Raw genomic sequence first — 15033 nt, 5'->3', positions numbered from 1 at the left:
CTTTATTGACCGATCAGACCTATTTCTTGCCGTTACACCCTGTGCTATGTGTGGGCACAGACGACAGCACAGTTTTACCGCACGTCTTATACTTTCTCTGTCTCTCTAGGGCTGTGTGCAAAAGATTTGGCCTCCATGTTGGGCGTCTGATGTTGGCCTTCCTTGTCCTCAGCACGGGAATGTTTTGCTCAGCTGCCGGTAGGTGATGATTACATTTTGGATATACCCTCTCTTGGTGCGATGCTTAGCGGGTCGATTTGCAGGATCCTGGTACAGTGGCCACATTAGTAGTCTAGAGCCCTGCAAACCTCCTTCTCCCTGCCGGAATTCCCGGCTCCTTCTCTGATTAGTAGGGCCGCCATGTATTACGTAACGCCGAGTCTAATAATCAGAAGAGGTGTCGGGGCTTTGGCAGGAAGGAGGAAGCTTGCAGGTCTCCCACTTGTCCACCACGGACTAGTGACATGGTCGCTGGAACAGAGTTCTGCAAATCGATTCTTCCATCTGCAGAAATAATCCCTCTTGGAAGTTCACACGTTGCACATCCGGTGTGGATCATGCGATCGTAGCGTCAGAGCCTGTCGGTGGCATAAAAAGTGGTTAACAGCAGCGATCAGAGCTCGCTCCGGTTGCTGCTGTTAGATGCAGGCGCCTGCTGTAAAACACAAGCTCCAGAGATCACTAGTCGGGAAGTGATTGAATGGTTATTCCCATCTTGTGCATTTATGACCAGTCCACCAGTTAGAAGTAAAATCCAGTGAATGTTTTATGTGCTGCTTTCCTTAATGATTCCTCCTTTCCTCCTGCAGCGTACCTCCCCAGCAGTTTCTGCATGTACACCACGCTGATCGCCATGACGGGCTGGTACATGGAGAAGGTCTCGGTGGCCGTGTTGGGTGTGGCGGCCGGGGCATTTTGGGGCTGGCCTTTTAGTGTAGTACTGGGGTAAGAAGCACTGTTACATCTATAATATACTTGTACAAACACGGCTCTCTGGTTTATGTACAGCAGACTTCATTGTTTCCACACACGCTGTAGCGTATGCTCTGCTATAATCCCCCACAAGTCCATATGTTCCTTTCCGTGGATCTGCTGTGTAAGCTCACATTGACGTCTACTTCAAACACACAATGGACGTACAGATCTCAGCCCGGCGGTGCATTTATGGCTTGTGCAGCTCAATTAAATTGGGAAGCTAGAAATCCATTAAAGGGGTTAACACACCACCACCATAGATGATGTAGGTGACATAGGTGCAAGACTGACCACTGAGACCACCACTGATCACCCAACACCACTGGATAGATGATGTAGGTGACATCAGTGCAAAGCTGACCACTGACACCACCACTGATCACCCACCACCACCGGATAGATGATGTAGGTGACATCGGTGCAAGACTGACCACTGGGACCACCACTGATCACCCAACACCACCAGATAGATGATGTAGGTGACATCTGTGCAAGGCTGACCACTGGGATCACCACTGATCACCCAACACCACTGGGTAGATGAAGTAGGTGACATTGGTGCAAGACTGACCACTGGGATCACCACTGATCACCCAACACCACCGGATAGATGATGTAGGTGATTAGGTGCAAGACTGACCACGGTACCACCACTGATCACCCACCACCACCGGATAGATTATGTAGGTGACATCGGTGCAAGGCTGACCACTGGGACCACCACCGATCACCCACCACCACCGGATAGATGATGTAGGTGACATCGGTGCAAGACTGACCACTGGGACCACCACCGATCACCCAACACCACCTGATAGATTATGTAGGTGACATTGGTGCAAGGCGGACCACCACCGATCACCCACCACCACCGGATAGATGATGTAGGTGACATTGGTGCAAGACTGACCACTGGGATCACCACTGATCACCCAACACCACCGGATAGATGATGTAGGTGACATCGGTGCAAGACTGACCACGGGACCACCACTGATCACCCACCACCACCGGATAGATTATGTAGGTGACATCGGTGCAAGGCTGACCACTGGGATCACCACTGATCACCCAACACCACTGGGTAGATGAAGTAGGTGACATTGGTGCAAGACTGACCACTGGGATCACCACTGATCACCCAACACCACCGGATAGATGATGTAGGTGATTAGGTGCAAGACTGACCACGGTACCACCACTGATCACCCACCACCACCGGATAGATTATGTAGGTGACATCGGTGCAAGGCTGACCACTGGGACCACCACCGATCACCCACCACCACCGGATAGATGATGTAGGTGACATCGGTGCAAGACTGACCACTGGGACCACCACCGATCACCCAACACCACCTGATAGATTATGTAGGTGACATTGGTGCAAGGCGGACCACCACCGATCACCCACCACCACCGGATAGATGATGTAGGTGACATTGGTGCAAGACTGACCACTGGGATCACCACTGATCACCCAACACCACCGGATAGATGATGTAGGTGACATCGGTGCAAGACTGACCACGGGACCACCACTGATCACCCACCACCACCGGATAGATTATGTAGGTGACATCGGTGCAAGGCTGACCACTGGGACCACCACTGATTCTGGGAATGGCGGTCTTATGTCCCTAGTGTGAATGGAGCAATTGTGCGCATACATGAGCACTTCTTCATTCAATGTGTGGTCGTGCACGTGTGTCACCCACACTTAGACCAAAAGAAGAGGACAAGTGTTTGTCACTTATGGGCTGTACCGATTAATTAACATAAGGGCACTGGACCCCTATTCTTGTGATCAATTGGGTTTCCCTGCAGTCAGACCCTCATTAATAAGTCAACAACCATCAGAACATATTGAGGTTTGTGACTATTTTTGTGTTCTATCCCGGAGAGCCCATTTAACCATTAGTGTCCATCTTTACGTAGTTTTCATTAACATTTTCCCATAGTTTTCTGCTGTAGAGACTATGCAGCTTCTGTGCATAGCTGGCTGTCCTGCTGTTACTAACACCGCTCATGGTTGTCAGCCATATCCGCTCTCCCCCCACCTTTCTATCAGTGTTAGGGCGTAGTCAGACACAGATGACCACATCGCAGTGCTCAGACTGGCCAGCTGCTCTCCTGAACCGAGCGTCATAGCTGCATTGAAATACATGCTGTCACACTCTGGTCAGGAGAGCCGTCGGCCAGTCCGAACTTTATGATACAATTGTTGTCTGTGATGTACTGCCGTCTGACTGCGCCGTAAGAGATACCATCAGGAAGGAGGAAGCAGGATATGATAGATCAGAGAGTGGAGAGGTAGGAAAGTATCCAAATCATAAGGGAGGGCAGAAAATGAATAAAGGAATGAAGATTGCAGAATTGAAACGTTTTTCTCCGGTTGTTTCAGTGTGCCCATCGCCTTTGATTTTCTATTTCTGAAACACAAATTGAAGAGTTTTATTAACTGGTGTCTAGTGGCGATATTATTATTACTGGTGAGTACAGTCGCTTGGTGAGTATGTACAGAAGTCTAGAACTAAAGAGCTAAACACGTTTATTGTTCCGCTGCTGATCCCGTGGGGTAAATAGGTGCAGTCAGGAGGAAGCCCGTTGGACTTCTGCAGTAAGGATTGTTCACCTCCATACATCTTGCACAAAGTGATCATCGGATGTGTAGGACCCAGGTCCAGCGGTCATGTTGGTAGTCCGTGAGCCCTGGGAACTGCTTCCTTTCTGCTGGCATCGCAGGGTTTTTTCACATAGGTCCGGTGAGACCATGTCAGGCCCATCAATCAGTAGAGGTACCAGGGCTCGCGTTTGGTGGGCACGGACTGCCAACAGGGCCTTACTTCCCTTTTTGCTCAACTCGAGCTTCACTTTGGCCTTACGGACACCATCAGCGCATGACACACCCTATAGATTTGGGCAGGGCTGAATTTTTACAATATGGGGCCCTGTGCAAAAGTTTAATGTGGGGCCCCAAATGCTCACTTATTCCACATCACACAAACATTTTGGTTGTATTTACATGTGCGAGCAACAATATTGTAGTCGTTCACTTGTGTCCGGCCGCTTTACACCGGCTGAGGAACAATGACGGGCACAGAATGGTCACTATTAGTTCAATCTGTCCCCGTATATCATGTTATCAGTAGCACATCTGCAGCTCACACCGGGTGATGTACTGCCGAGAACAATTGTTTATGCCGGAACAGAAATCATCTAATCACTCGATGAATAGGCAGCATTTTGCTTGTTTCATATAGTGCACCCCCATAGTCCTACATATAGTATAATGCCACCCATGGTCCTCCATATAGTATAATGCACCCCATAGTCCTCCATATAGTATAATGCACCCCATAGTGCTCCATATAGTATAATACACTCTCCATAGTGCTCAATACAGTATAATGCACTCCCCATAGTCCTCCATATAGTATAATGCACCCCACAGTGCTCCATATAGTATAATGCACCCCATAGTCCTCCGTATAGTATAATGCACCCCATAGTCCTCCGTATAGTATAACGCACCCCATAGTCCTCCGTATAGTATAATGCACTCCCCATAGTCATTACTATAGTATAATGCACTCCCCATAGTCATCAATATAGTATAATGCACTCCCCATAGTCCTCCATATAGTATAATGCACTCCTCATAGTCCTCCATATAGTATAATGCATTCCCCATAGTGTAATGCAGCCCCCAGTCCACAACAGGGGTGTAATGCGCCCACCCCCACAGGGTTGTAATGTATTAGCAGCACGCCACTGGCTGGGGGCCCATCTGTAGTAGGGGCTCTAGGAAAATGCCTAGTTTGCCTGCTCCTGACGTCCGCCCTGGATTTGGGATCTGTTGGTCCATAGTTTTTGCAGGAATTTCTTTGCTCCATGCAACGCTTTTTTTTTTTTTTTTCTCCTGCAACAAATGCTTCAGGGCCGATGTGGAGCGGTCACTGTACTGAGCTTTTACATTACCGATATTGGTGATCGGTTGCAGCCCGTGTGGCCCTTGTCTTGTCTGTTGCATTACGTCATGATTATAGTCTGTACAGTATTGCATGTCCCCTGCGCCGCCGTCCTTCGCGCTCTGTATTTGACGACCCTTTCTCTTCTTTCTGTGCCCCAGGTGCCATTGGTGGCCATCGATAGCTATTATTATGGGAAGCTGGTGATCGCGCCTCTTAACATCGTCCTGTATAACGTCTTCACTCCTCACGGACCTGACTTGTACGGTATGTACCGAACGCTTGCCGACTAAAGTTTGCGGTGCAAATGATGAATGTATCCATAGACTCCCATATGCTCGGCGTGTGCCAAGAGAAGGGGCCACCGCCATTCCTGACAAGGCGAGGTCTGTGGCTCCTTCATCCTCTACTTGGTGAGAGTCTGGGTGGTCTGACCTTCACCAATCTCACTACTTTATAGAGTCTCCATCAGAGGCTACAAAAACAAAGACTCATCTGGGGAAAAAAAAAGTTCTTCTAAAACTCTTCAGGAAATGAAAAACTTTCCCATAAGAGGAGAGTTTCCTGAAGGGGTTACGCTAGAAAGCCTCGTTTTTGGGCCTTAATGTGCAAATACCCATTTTCTTGCAAGACGCTGTGCACACCTGAGATTTTCAAGGCGATCACAAGTGAGTTTTTTTTTTTTTTTTTTTTTTCACTGCTGCTCTGGGGCGTTTTTGAAGAAGCTTTTCTTTTCCTGCATCGATTTTGATGAGTTTTTCAAGTGTTTTTGCATTTTTTTCATAAGGGTTTTTTTTCCCCGCATCCTCTGAGTGGACGGTGCTTCGTTTTGGAGCGGATTCCACCAGGAGACTCTACATGGTAGTGACATTTTCTCCACCATGTGCTTTTAAAAACTTGAAGTTGGGGGGGGGGGGAAGCTCAAACGCCCGAACATAAAACCAGAAAAAAAAAAAAGTATGTGCACACCTGGGTTCTTTTTTTTTTTTTGGATGCACCTGCTGCATACTGCCAGCTGGGGGCGCTCTTATACCACATGCATTACGAAGCACGGCTGGATTTCATCCTTGCTGGTGGATGTTATAATGGAGGGGACGTCTATCAGTGCGTTTCCTCCAAAAATAGTTGTGCCGATTGTGATGTTTCATTCTCGTAGATACTAAAGCCAAATGTGCATGAAAGGGGGCATGGTAACGCTTTCGGTGGGATGAAAGCCATCGTTACGATTGCATTTCTGGACAGGTCGTTCTTTATAAAAGGTGAAGAATAAATGCATTTACGGTGCGCTCCTCCTGTGTCAGCGCCAGCAATGGCGACACCGGGGCTGGCGTGACGTTATGTCACGTGAGCCCTGCAGCCGATTTTTCTTTGGATGAAACTGACATCTGACACAAGTGAGTATGGACGCTGTAGTCTCTCACCTCCTCCGGAGCGGCTGCGGGACGCACGTGACCTCATGGCACAGCCGACATTGCTGGAACGGACCGAAGGTGAGTATAAGGTGTTTGTATTCCACCTAGAGGAATATTGTAATTGAGTAGTGGACAACCCCTTTAAGGGATCAGCTAGACACTGGTGTATTTATCCAGCTATAACCCTTTCACGACATGCGCCGTACATGTACTGCGCATGCCGTGAATCCCCCTTTGATGTGGGCTCCGGCGCTGAGCCCACATCAAAGTCGCGACATGTCAGCTGTTTTGTACAGCTGACATGTGCGCGCAATAATCGCTATTAACCTGTTAAATGCCGCTGTCAAACGCAGACAGCGGCATTTAACTAAAGCTTGCGGCCGGAAATGATGTCATCGCCGACCCCTGTCACATGATCGGGGGTCGGCGATGTGTCAGGACAGTAACCATAGAGGTCCTTGAGACCTCTATGGTTACTGATGCCGGCCTGCTGTGAGCGCCCCCTGTGGTCGGCGCTCACAGCACACCTGCATTTCAGCTACATAGCAGCGATCTGATGATCGCTGCTATGTAGCAGAGCCGATCGAGTTGTGCCAGCTTCTAGCCTCCCATGGAGGCTATTGAAGCATGGCACAGGTAAAAAAAAAAAAAAAAATTTTTAAAATATGAAAAAATGTAAAAAACATTAAAGTTTAAATCCACCCCCCTTTCGCCCCATCCTAAATAAAACAATAAAAAAAATCAAACCTACACGTATTTGGTATCACCGCATTCAGAATCGCCCAATCTATCAATAAAAAAAAATCATTAACCTGATCGCTAAACAGCGTAGCGAGAAAAAAATTCAAAACGCCAGAATTATGTTTATTTGGTCGCCGCGACATTGCATTAAAATGCAATAACGGGCGATCAAAAGAACGTATCTGCACAAAAGTCATATTATTAAAAACGTCAGCTCGGCACGAAAAAAATAAGCCTTCACCCGACCCCAGATCACGAAAAATGGAGACGCTACGGGTATCAGAAAATGGCGCTTTTTTTTTTTTACGCAAAGTTTTGAATTTTTTTTCACCACTTGGATAAAAAATAACCTAGACATATTATTATTATTATTATTATTATTTATTGTTATAGCGCCATTTATTCCATGGCGCTTTACAAGTGAGGAGGGGTATACATAATAACAAGTACAATAATCTTGAACAATACAAGTCATAACTGGTACAGTAGGAGAGAGGACCCTGCCCGCGAAGGCTCACAATCTACAAGGGATGGGTGAGAATACAGTAGGTGAGGGTAGAGCTGGTCATGCAGCGGTTTGGTCGATCGGTGGTTACTGCAGGTTGTAGGCTTGTCGGAAGAGGTGGGTCTTCAGATTCTTTTTGAAGGTTTCGATGGTGGGCGAGAGTCTGATGTGTTGTGGTAGAGGGTTCCAGAGTAGGGGTGATACGCGAGAGAAATCTTGTATACGATTGTGGGAAGAGGAGATAAGAGGGGAGTAGAGAAGGAGATCTTGTGAGGATCGGAGGTTGCGTGTAGGAAAGTACCGGGAGATGAGGTCGCAGATGTAAGGAGGAGACAGGTTGTGGATGGCTTTGTACGTCATGGTTAGGGTTTTGTACTGGAGTCTCTGGGCAATGGGGAGCCAGTGAAGGGATTGACAGAGGGGAGAGGCCGGAGAATAGCGGGGGGACAGGTGGATTAGTCGGGCAGCAGAGTTTAGAATAGATTGGAGGGGTGCGAGAGTGTTTGAGGGGAGGCCACAGAGCAGAAGGTTGCAGTAGTCAAGGCGAGAGATGATGAGGGCATGGACTAGGGTTTTTGCAGATTTTTGGTTGAGGAATGAACGGATTCGTGCAATATTTTTGAGTTGAAGTCGGCAGGAAGTGGAAAGGGCTTGGATATGTGGTTTGAAGGAGAGATCAGCGTCAAGGATTACCCCGAGGCAGCGAGCTTGTGGGACTGGGGAGAGTGGGCAACCATTTACTGTAATGGATAGGTTCGTTGGGGGGGTCACGTGAGATGGGGGAAAGATGATGAATTCTGTTTTGTCCATGTTAAGTTTCAGAAATCTAGCGGAGAAGAAGGATGAAATAGTGGACAGACATTGAGGGATTCTGGTTAGTAGGGAGGTGATATCTGGTCCAGAGATGTAGATCTGTGTGTCATCAGCATAGAGGTGATACTGAAAGCCATGAGTTTCTATGAGCTGTCCCAGGCCAAAGGTGTAAATGGAGAAGAGCAGGGGCCCAAGGACTGAACCTTGTGGGACTCCGACAGATAGGGGGCGAGGTGAGGAGGTGGTGTGTGAGTGGGAGACGCTGAATGTCCGGTCTGTTAGGTATGATGAGATCCAGGATAGGGCCAAGTCTGTGATGCCAAGGGATGAGCGGGTCTGTAATAATAGGGAATGGTCCACTGTGTCAAAGGCAGCCGACAGGTCGAGGAGGAGGAGGACAGAGTAGTGTCGCTTGCTCTTGGCAGTTAAGAGGTCATTGGTGACCTTAGTTAGGGCAGTTTCAGTGGAATGGTGTGACCGGAAGCCAGATTGTAAGCGGTCAAAGAGGGAGCAAGAAGAGAGATGGGAGGACAGTTCAAGGTAGACGTGTTGTTCCAGTAGTTTTGAGGCATAGGGGAGAAGTGATATAGGGCGATAGCTAGATACAGAGGATGGGTCAAGAGAGGGCTTTTTGAGGATAGGTGTGATGGAGGCATGTTTAAAGCTTGAGGGGAAAACACCAGTTGTTAGTGATAGGTTGAAGAGATGGGTTAGGGTTGGGATGAAGATTGTGGTGAGGTTTGGGATGAGGTAGGATGGGAGCGGGTCAAGTGCACAGGTGGTGAGATGCGATCTTGAGAGTAGAGTGGCGAGTTGATCTTCTGTAATGGTGGAGTAGTTGGTTTTGGAGGTGGAGGGTAGGGAAGTTGGGAGGAAGGGCTCTGGGGCTTGTTGACCAAAACTGTCTCTGATGTTATCAATCTTCTGCTTGAAGAATGAGGCAAAGTCTTCAGCAGAGATAAGTGGGGAGAGAGGAGGTGCTGGGGGACGGAGGAGAGAATTGAAGGTGTTGAATAACTGTTTAGGGTTGTGAGACAGGGAGGATATGAGAGATGAGAAGTAGGTTTGTTTAGCTGTGGCGAGTGCGGTCTTGAAAGTAGTGAGGGACTGTTTGAATGCGATTAAGTGGTCGTTGGAGTGGGATCTTTTCCATCTGCGCTCAGCAGCCCTGGAAGCTCGCCTCAGTTCCTTGGTCAGGCTGGTGTGCCAGGGCTGTCTGTTGATTTTGCGAGCTTTGGTATGTGTAAGTGGGGCAGCAGATTCCAAAGCTACAGCTATTGTGGTGTTATATAGAGCGGCAGCGTCATCCGCATTGTGTATGGAACTTATGTCAGTGAGAGGTAGGAGGGATTCAGAGAATGAATGTAGGTCAAGATGTTTAAGATTTCTGCGAGGGTGTGAAAGTTTGTGGGGTGGGGACTCTAGACATGGAGTGGAGAGAGATGAGAATGTGAGAAGGTTGTGGTCAGAGAGAGGAAGAGGTGAGTTAGAGAGGTTAGATAGGGAGCAGAGGCGGGTGAAGATGAGGTCCAGTGTGTGACCATCTTTGTGAGTGGCTGCAGAAGACCATTGAGTGAGGCCGAAGGAGGAAGAGAGAGATAGAAGTTTAGTGGCAGCTGAGAGGGAAGTGTCAATGGAGATGTTAAAATCGCCCATGATGATAGTGGGGATGTCTGCAGAAAGGAAATGAAGTAGCCAGGTGGTGAAGTGGTCAAAGAAGATGGTGGCTGGCCCTGGGGGGCGGTAAATGACAGCCAGTTGGAGGTTGGAGGGGGAGTAGATGCGCACAGAGTGCACCTCAAAGGAAGGGAGGGTAACAGAGGGTGGCAGTGGGATTGGGGTGAAGGAGCAGTTATCTGACAGGAGAAAACCAACTCCTCCGCCATGCTTGCTGCTGGGGCGGGGTGTGTGAGAAAGGTGGAAGCCACCGTAAGAGAGTGCAGCAGGAGAGGCTGTGTCAGAAGGGGTGAGCCAGGTTTCGGTGATGGCGAGGAAGGAAAGTTTGGTAGTAACAAAGAGATCATGGATGTAGGAAAGCTTGTTACAGACAGAGCGAGCGTTCCACCGAGCTCCTGTTAGTGGGACTGGGGAAGCGGGGGCTGGGCGAATGGGTATAAGGTTAGAGAGGTTACGGAAGTTTGTGATGGAGCGTGGATGGGAGGTAGAAATGACTGTGGGAATGTGGTGAGGAGGACCAGGATTTGGAGAGATATCACCAGCAGTGAGAAGGAGCAGGGATAGTGTTAGCAGGTGGGAGCAGGAGAGGGCATGAGGGGGCTGCCTGTGCTTTGAGACAGAGGATTGTATGTTAAGGAACAGTTCTGAGGAGGAGGTGAGATGGATGGGGAGGAGTGAAGAGGAGATGAACAGTTCCTTACTTGGTGTGGGGATTGGGGAGGTAGCAGAAAGTGAAAGATTATAGGGGTAAAAGTGAAAACAAACTGAAACATTGTTTGCAGTGACTGGCCAGTTACCTTCAGTTCCAATTCAGGTTTTAATTCTAATGTAATCCACACTTTTAGAACACACTGCTAGAAATCACACTGCAGACTGAAGTCCTACAGACTTGTGCTATGCAATATATGGAAAACTAAGTGCGTTCAGGTGTGGAGCAGAGAGGAGTGGTCTCTGCTCATCTTGGTCAGAGAATTAAGGGTGGACCAGATGCATACAATCAGGCCTAAGTAAACAATGTCATAAATAACACAGGGCAAGCGGGGGTTAGCTGAAAGGCATACCATATGAAAGCAAAGAGCAGAGGGAAGTCTGTGTGCAAAGCTGGGTGATGTATTATGTGCACTTCATGTAGGGGAGCTGGATGAACATACCATATGAAAGCAAAGAGCAGAGGGAAGTCTGTGTGCAAAGCTGGGTGATGTATTATGTGCACTTCATGTAGGGGAGCTGGATGAACATACCATATGAAAGCAAAGAGCAGAGGGAAGTCTGTGTGCAAAGCTGGGTGATGTATTATGTGCACTTCATGTAGGGGAGCTGGATGAACATACCATATGAAAGCAAAGAGCAGAGGGAAGTCTGTGTGCAAAGCTGGGTGATGTATTATGTGCACTTCATGTAGGGGAGCTGGATGAACATACCATATGAAAGCAAAGAGCAGAGGGAAGTCTGTGTGCAAAGCTGGGTGATGTATTATGTGCACTTCATGTAGGGGAGCTGGATGAACATACCATATGAAAGCAAAGAGCAGAAGGAAGTCTGTGTGCAAAGCTGGGTGATGTATTATGTGCACTTCATGTAGGGGAGCTGGATGAACATACCATATGAAAGCAAAGAGCAGAGGGAAGTCTGTGTGCAAAGCTGGGTGATGTATTATGTGCACTTCATGTAGGGGAGCTGGATGAACATACCATATGAAAGCAAAGAGCAGAGGGAAGTCTGTGTGCAAAGCTGGGTGATGTATTATGTGCACTTCATGTAGGGGAGCTGGATGAACATACCTATTAGGTGTCTATGAACTCGTAATGACCTGGAGAATCACAATGGCAGGTCAGTTTTAGCATTTAGTGAACCTAGGAAAAAAGCCAAACAAAAAACAAGTGTGGGATTGCACTTTTTTTGCAATTTCACCGCACTTGGAATTATTTTCCCGTTTTCTAGTAAAAGACATGGTAAAACCAATGGTGTCGTTCAAAAGTACAACTCTTCCTGCAAAAAAATAAGCCCTCACATGGCCATATTGACGGAAAAATAAAAAAGTTATGGCTCTGGGAAGGAGGGGAGTGAAAAACGAAAACGCAAAAACGAAAAAGGGCCGCGACTTGAAGGGGTTAACAGAGCTTGTTACGTTCATACGGGCCGTATGGTGGAAGAGCCGAGGAAGTTGAAACATAAATTTGGGAGAAATCTCTGCTCATTTGGGGCTTAAGAGTCCAGTGGGAGGCGGTCAGTCATTGCTTGGCACCACCCACTGGACTCTCAAGCTCCAAAGGAGCAGATTCTGCTTTGCAGCATAAATGTTGGAGATGGGATCTGAGTCCGATCACCTTTTGTGGAAGGTCCCAGGAGTCAGACGGGTCTCTGCAATGGTTGCATCAGATGTCACCCAGCAGGGTGCAGTAACTGAGAAGAACCATCTCCACCGCAGCGGAAAGGGAGAACTCGGGGGGCCATTACAGCCTATACATTAAAGCATGTGTACATTAGTCCATACACGTACCGCGGACACCCAGAGCACTATATGTAATTTAGGCCTCGTCGGCATCAATGACACGTGAATAGCAGGGCCGCGTGCCTTTAATCATGACTCACCGTGAACATTCCTGTACTTTTTTTCTTTTTTCCTGCCTCCCCTCCGCAGACACCTTGCGTCATCAGCCGACAGGTCTGGTCTCCAGTGACGCACTGTGTCCGTCCACTGCAGCCGTGACACACGTAGGGCATCGCTGCTGATTACCGCCCCAAACGGCTGCTTCTGCTTTTTCTTACCGAGCAGCTGTGGAGCGTGCGGCCGCGGAAAAGCAAAAATCTGTCCTCCGTACGGCGCAAAGAACAAAAAGAGAAGCGCTTGTCAGCCAGGCTCACATCCACGGGTATAAACGCTCTGCAGCGTCAAGGTTAATATTTGTAGGTTAAGTCTGAAAAGAAGGACGCCAAGTGGAGAGATTATATTTTTTTAATTATTTTATATATATTGTTATATTTTATTTTTACATCTTTAAAAAAAATATTTTCTAGATATTTTTTAGATGTTAGACATTTTGCTATATTTTATATATATTTTTTAATTCTTATACTTTTTACTATGTTGTTTTTTTTTAGATGGGTTATTTTACTTTTTGCTTTATTTTAATGTATATTTTTTTCTATATATGTTATATTTTTTACTTTTTTTTTTGTCTTAGATACGCTATTTTATTTTTTAGATTTTTTTTTTACTATTTTTAATATAATTTGTATTGCACCTTTGTAGTTTTAAAGAGAACCGGTCATCACGAATTAACCTGTTAAAGATGTGGCCATAATGGCCCAGGTACATGGATTTAATGGATACCTGGTTCGTGTGTAATTAACTGGAGAAGTTTTGGTGCAATATTCTCTTCTTGCATTGGGGCGGACTGTGGGTAGGATCTTCAGCTTTGCCTCTGTATTTGTATGAGCCTCTTTTTTTAAATTTCACTTTAGCGCACCCCGGTCACATTCATGGCCCGGTGGTGTCGAGCAAAATGGCGCCGAAGGTAACAAATGGTAATGCTAAGACCGCCGGAGGTTAATCTGAGCATGTGCTGCCTCCGGCTCTATTTTGCTGGAGACTGCAGGAGGTTAATCTGAGCATGTGCCACCTCCGGCTCTATATTGCTGGACACCACCGGAGGTTAATCTGAGCATGTGCCGCCTCCGGCTCTATATTGCTGGACACCACCGGAGGTTAATCTGAGCATGTGCCGCCTCCGGCTCTATATTGCTGGACACCACCGGAGGTTAATCTGAGCATGTGCTGCCTCCAGCTCTATTTTGCTGGACACCAACGGAGGTTAATCTGAGCATGTGCCGCCTCCGGCTCTATATTGCTGGACACCACCGGAGGTTAATCTGAGCATGTGCCGCCTCCGGCTCTATATTGCTGGACACCACCGGAGGTTAATCTGAGCATGTGCTGCCTCCAGCTCTATTTTGCTGGACACCAACGGAGGTTAATCTGAGCATGTGCTGCCTCCGGCTCTATTTTGCTGGAGACTGCAGGAGGTTAATCTGAGCATGTGCCGCCTCCGGCTCTATTTTGCTGGACACCGCCGGAGGTTAATCTGAGCATGTGCTGCCTTCGGCTCTATTTTGCTGGCCACCTCCGGAGATTAATCTGAGCATGTGCTGCCTTCGGCTCTATTTTGCTAAACACCGCCGGAGGTTAATCTGAGCTTGCGCCGCCTCTGGCATCATTTTGCTGGAGACCGCTGCAACATGAACATGCGCAGGCGCCGCCCCTGGGAAGGGCGGCGCTAGCACAAAACTTAAAAAAGCAGGCCATGGTAGAGCCGAGGACCCAACCCTCAGTCCTCCCCCCTTATTCCTTGTGGGTCTGCAGGATTACTCCCCTCCTCAAGCTGAAGTAATGTGCTCTGGAAACACACAGCAGAGATCAGGCAGAGTGATTACTCATCTGCCCCATCACTAAGTAGAGTTGAGCAGTTTTTGTTGTTTGTTTTTTTTTTGCAATTTCTTGTTATTATATACAAGGTTTTTTTTCTTTAGTCCCCCACATTAACGCAGCTGCTGGTTGAGTAGAATAAGATGTCAGCCGTTGCGTCTGGGTTTTGTAGGAAGGCGTCAGTAATATGTGGTCGCCTAGTGAAGGTACTTTTTTTATTTTTGTTTATTGCATTGACTTTGTCTTTTTGGCGCTGGTAGATGAGCGCGTTTACATTATTCGCTATCCGCCACCTCCCCCTTTACGTCTGGTGTCTCTCCCCTCTTCTCGTTTCCCTCTGTTCTCGCCTCCCCCACCACTTCTCTGTGCTGTACCCTTTTTAAGTGGCATTGATTGCAGCAAATTGCCGTAGCTGGTAGCAGCTGTCACAACAGTGCGGTGATTAAGAGCAGCGCTTGTGATTTCCCGGCTGATTGCATCGATCAGATAGAAGGGGAACAGGGGGAGCGGATG

General features: G+C 47.8%; 1 protein-coding gene across 2 annotated transcripts in view; it reads left to right on the top strand.

Annotated features, from left to right (window-relative positions):
- ALG9 (ALG9 alpha-1,2-mannosyltransferase) overlaps window positions 1-15033 on the top strand; it is a 67581-nt gene that overhangs the window by 4415 nt on the left and 48133 nt on the right. For both annotated transcript variants that reach the window (XM_077249765.1, XM_077249764.1), the window contains exons 5-8: window positions 110-198; window positions 810-945; window positions 3380-3467; window positions 5108-5213. In XM_077249765.1, coding sequence (XP_077105880.1) covers window positions 110-198; window positions 810-945; window positions 3380-3467; window positions 5108-5213 — 419 coding nt within the window. The remainder of the gene's footprint in view (window positions 1-109; window positions 199-809; window positions 946-3379; window positions 3468-5107; window positions 5214-15033) is intronic.

The sequence above is a fragment of the Ranitomeya variabilis genome, chromosome 4, assembly GCF_051348905.1.
Source record: "Ranitomeya variabilis isolate aRanVar5 chromosome 4, aRanVar5.hap1, whole genome shotgun sequence".
Taxonomy (NCBI): Eukaryota; Metazoa; Chordata; class Amphibia; order Anura; family Dendrobatidae; genus Ranitomeya; species Ranitomeya variabilis.
Note: the sequence above shows the minus strand (reverse complement) of the source record. Positions and strands in the feature narration are given on the sequence as shown.